General features: G+C 45.7%; 1 protein-coding gene across 13 annotated transcripts in view; it reads left to right on the forward strand.

The window, feature by feature from the left end:
- Positions 1-5,000, forward strand: part of LOC143021011 (uncharacterized) — a 599,497-nt gene that overhangs the window by 449,013 nt on the left and 145,484 nt on the right. For all 13 annotated transcript variants that reach the window (XM_076178117.1, XM_076178118.1, XM_076178121.1 and 10 more), the window contains 2 exons: positions 1,463-1,592; positions 4,096-4,223. In XM_076178117.1, coding sequence (XP_076034232.1) covers positions 1,463-1,592; positions 4,096-4,223 — 258 coding nt within the window. The remainder of the gene's footprint in view (positions 1-1,462; positions 1,593-4,095; positions 4,224-5,000) is intronic.

The raw sequence follows: 5,000 nt of genomic DNA on the forward strand, positions 1-5,000 counted from the left end.
TTTGTGCACGATACCAAGGACATGGTTGACTGGACTTGACAGAGAGACCACGCCCACCCCACCCCACCCTCCACCTCCTGAGTCCTTTGTCCCGAGGCGTAGGCAGGCGGACGTGTCAGGATGAGGAGGAGCCATTGACATACAGAAGGCGACGAGGACGAAGTACAATGGTTCGTGCAAGAGCCACATCAAAGCCGAATGCCCGATGAATAGGGACTGGAGAGAGGTGGGGAGGGGGGATCAGGGATGTAGGGGGTCTAGGGGAGATAATTATGTGAACGTATGGGAGAGACGAAAGAGGAATATCAGGAATCGAGGAGGTGACTACATGAAACAGGAGACGCAGTTGGGATGCGAGAGAAATAAGCTAACAGAAGGAAGGAAATATATATGGTAAAGAGAGGGGAAAGTTTATGAATAATTAAAATGCTAAGAGTGGAAGGGGAGTTTATGAACAGTGATAGAATGTTCAATTGCATAAGAATAAAAGGAACGTTGTACAAATGTATAGTGAACAGTAAGAAATACATTGATGCGGATTGCGTTTAGGGAAATAAAAAAAAGAGAGAGAAGAGAAGATTAAACACATGAAGGTGTAGAAATTATGTTTATATGATAAGGAGTTCAGGGTGGAAGTACATTTTACCAATAGGGAAAGAGAAGGGAAATTAGGGATAGGAGAGGGAACTCCCAACAAGATTAGGGACAATAGGGAGGGCATTGGATTAAGCAGCCTCTGAAGGATCAATAACATCGTGCAATAACCCGTATTGCGCAGTGTTATTGATGGTTTAGTGAAGGTATTGGAGACCAATGTAAGGAAGACAATAGTATGGAGTCAGTATATTGTGTGTCAGTAATCTTAATTATGTTGCGTCGCTTCGGACGGACCGGGAGGAGATGAGGGGATGAATACAAGAGAGAGAATGATGAGGGAGGAGTATGATTTTAATAAGAATAGGGAGAATGGGATTTCAGGGATTGGATGAATGGGATTTTTATATGGGAGTGGGTGAAGGGGACTGTAGGGGATCCTATGGGAAGGTTGAGTGATTAATTATGGAAAGACGAAGGGAGAGGAGGAGGAGGAGAAAAGGGACAATTGCAGACACTTCACTAAATGGTTACCACACGCGCGAATTCAGGGACACGACTTAAGGGAAACAACCCCAAGGGACGACCTGAGGAGGACACGTCTTCAGGGACTCCCAGGGATGAAGTGAACCAGACATCTTCGAACAGGGAAAGAAGAGGACAAGGAGGAGTAGGAGTAAAAGGTAGTTTACGTCAACAGGGAATGATAAAGAGATGGGGACGGGAGTGGAGGGAGGGGAAGAGAGGAATAGGGGAACGTTTAGTGTGTAGAAGAGCGTCCACAGAAAACACCAATTAGTGACAAATGATGACGTCATCTCTTTAGTGGAGCCCTTACTAACCCAGTATCCCCCCCGTCCCCCCACAGTCACCATCCCGCCGCTTCTGGAGGTGGGCCCCCCCGGCGGGGAGGTTCTCTACGAGGTTCAGCACGACCCTGACCAGGACCCCGACCCCGTGTCTCTCCACTGCAAAGCTGATGGGCTTCCTATACCCAAGTGAGTATCTACTTGACGTACTCGAGCAAGTATGGTTTGGTTTTTGTTTTCTTATTTGATTAATTTGTTTTACTCTACTTATATATGTACGTATATACATACACACACACACAGATATATAATTTTGATTAATTTGTTTTACTCTACTTATATATGTACGTATCACACACACACACACAGATATATAAAAATATATATATATACAAATATATATATATGTATATATATATATATGTATATATATATATGTATATATGTTTGTGTGTGTGTGTGGAGATTTTTTTTTTTTTTTCTAATAGTAATAGATTTGCCATTTCTTTGCTATTCACCATTCGCTCCAGAGGGAAATTTCTCCCCCTTGGCTGAATAAAATCGCCCGGCGGCAGCAGGAATAAATGAAAGTGGAAAACATCATTTAAAGGTGTTAATTATATGTGTGTATATATATTTTTTTCTTTCTTTTTTCTTTTCTTCTTCTTCTTCTTCTTCTTCTTCTTCTTCTTCTTCTTCCACCTGTCCAGCAAGTTTTCACCTCCAGTTCTCTACCGACGGATATCATTCTTCGTATGGCTCTGTGGCGCGTTGGTTTTCACCTCGCCTCCACAGTACGTGAACTAGGGCTCGATTCCCACGTCAATCAGTGACTGTCACTTACCCTGGCAGTCCAAGCACCCCGGGCAAAGGTAACAACCTCCTTTGTCACAGCTGAGGGCCTCCCGGCAGAAGCTCTTCTTTACCTATCCTTACGTGGCCTTTGTCGGCCTTCTTACCCTCCTCCTCCTCCTCCTCCTCCTCCTCCTCCTCCTCCTCCTCCTCCTCCTCCTCCTCCTCCTTGACAAAGGATTTATTACCAGGCCTCCTGTGAAGGCTTCATTACCCACTGAAGGATTCATTACTTGCCTGAGTTGAGTTTATTACCTGGGCCTGTGGAGCGTTGTTTTCCTTCACGCCTCAACCACTCGCGGTTATCCATCTTCCCCCCAGCATCCCAACCTCATCCTACTACAGTGACGCAGTTTTCTCATTTCATTCTAGTAAGCGTCAGGCGATTTTATTCAGCTGAGGGGACCACTTCGCCGTTCGGAAAACAAATCTGATATATCTCAGTGAAAAAAGAAAAAGAGAGAAATAAAATTATAAGAAAAAGAAAGAAGAAGAAAAAAAGAAACGGAAATTCCAATACCCGACTCCAGTATTTCCTGTCGACGTATCTTCAAGCTGCGAGGTGAGAGAGAGAGCGAGCGAAGGGGAACTCCGTGCTTTATGGTCTACTATTGGCGTCCGCCCCTTCTTCCCGTCTACTTCTACCTCTTCCCGTCTACCCCGGCCCCTCCTCCTCCTCCTCCTCCCTTTCTACTTCCCACGTCCTTCCTGTCTGCAGGGTCAGTACTCGACTAGAATTCATTCACGTGGTCTCCAATTCGATGCCAGGCCTCGAAATTTTTGCATTATGCAACGCTAGGATCCCGTTTTCCCTTCTACAATCTTCCTACACTCTCAGAAGGAACATGATAAAAACCTCCCCCCTGACCTCGATTTGGGTGCTCTGTACATGCCACAGGGTTCACTGGTGACCTTACTCAGTCCAGGTGATTCCCCCTCCCTCGGCTGATTAAAATCACCTGGCGGCAGACAAAATAAATTAGTCGAAGAGGGATTCCAGGGGTTAAGTGAGTTTTTTTCCGTAATAGTCCTGCGGCGGCTAGATGAAACGTACAAAAATGATTAAAGTAGAGAAGATGAGGTATGTATTGCCGTGTCTTTTAAATGACCCGTTTGATCGTAAGCCTGGACACTTCACACCTTCAAACAACGCTCGTGTATGACCACCGACTAATACCATCATATAAGAAAGAAATCCTTTTTTTTTTTTTTTTTTTTTTTTCCTACTAGCTATCTGAGTACCATCCAACCTCCCCCTCCGACTCCAGAGCGACCTTAGGGCACTGGCACAACGTTGTGCACAGAGTCTCTTATCCCTTTAGGTCCCTTTAACCCTTAGAGTCTCTGCGTTCTCCTCCGCGCGCTCTCGAAGGCTCTCCTTCCACTTACTGCAGGATTAGACGTCTTTCTTCCGTTCCCTGAAGTGTCCTGAAACCGCCATCTCCTCACTCAGTGCAAGCAGCTCCTGAAGTAACATCTGAAGGCGTTCTCGTCCCTTCATGAAGTACCAGAAGAGTTACTCACTTCCCTTTCAGACACTCTTCAGTAAAATTTTCTGAAAGCTCTCCAGAATTTCATTCTGAAGAGTCTGAGGCAAGTTTTCTTATATCTATGCCTCTGTGTCCCCCAGAAAGTTTCAGTATGTATTCTTTAGGAGTTTGAATCGAGAGACACACACAAAAAAAAGGGAGTTTCAAGCTAACCTGGAGTCGAACCTGGGAGTATAGACACCAAAACAAAACTCCAAGGACAATTAGCCAAGAGAACTCCTGGACTCCACCATACGCAGGAACTGAACCTATATTAATTACTAATTAATCAATTTTTTTTTCTTCTGCAGATACACGTGGCTCAAGAACGGTGAGCACTTCGACCCGAGTGAGGATGAAGACGACGAGCCTGGCAGGATCGAGATGTTGGAGAACGAAGGAACTCTTGTCTTCCACGACCCAAAGGTTGAGGACGAAGGTCAGTCCAGCTACAAAGGTCATGATGATGTTGTTCATATACATACATGCATACACACACACACACACACACACACACACACACACACACACACACGCATACACACACACACACACACACACACACACACACACACACACACTCATATATATATATATTTATATATATTCTCATATATATATATATATATATATATCTTGCTACACTACTTCTGACCCAGGGCAGTGGGCGGGATACAAGGATAACCCGTCATCCACGAGGTGCTAAGATGAGAGGGGGGGAAAGGGGTGGTGGATGGGAATAGAATGAGTGGAAGTAGGTACATGCCTTTGATTTGGCTACCTACCTTATATGGGGGAAAAAAAGCTCTTGGTATAGACAGAATTCCCCGAGATCACACAGACCTCAGCCACTGTAGTACTTAGGAGTGAATCCAGTTGCCCCAGAGGAGCCAGGAACAACCTCCTCCCCCCCCCCTCCCTGACGTACAGGTCGGACTCCAAATCTTGTTTGTTTGGGATAAGGTTAAGTGTCTCGAGGTCATTAGTGGGTGAACTGACCTCCTCGAGTGGCACTCGAGGTGTTTGGGTGGAGGGGGAGGGTCAAGGGGCTTTATACGAGTAGGGGGCAATGACCCCCTTCCCCCTCCAGAATCCCCACACGCTTCAAGATCCTCCAAGAATTGAAGGATGGTCCTTCAAGTAGGACACCTAAGGAGGTAGGTGGAGTGGGGTACCAAAGGTCACCCTCGGCCTGGGGAAGTCTAAGGGCGTATTC

This window comes from Oratosquilla oratoria, chromosome 41 (genome assembly GCF_046742065.1).
Source record: "Oratosquilla oratoria isolate Oo_2021 chromosome 41, ASM4674206v1, whole genome shotgun sequence".
NCBI classification, from domain to species: Eukaryota; Metazoa; Arthropoda; class Malacostraca; order Stomatopoda; family Squillidae; genus Oratosquilla; species Oratosquilla oratoria.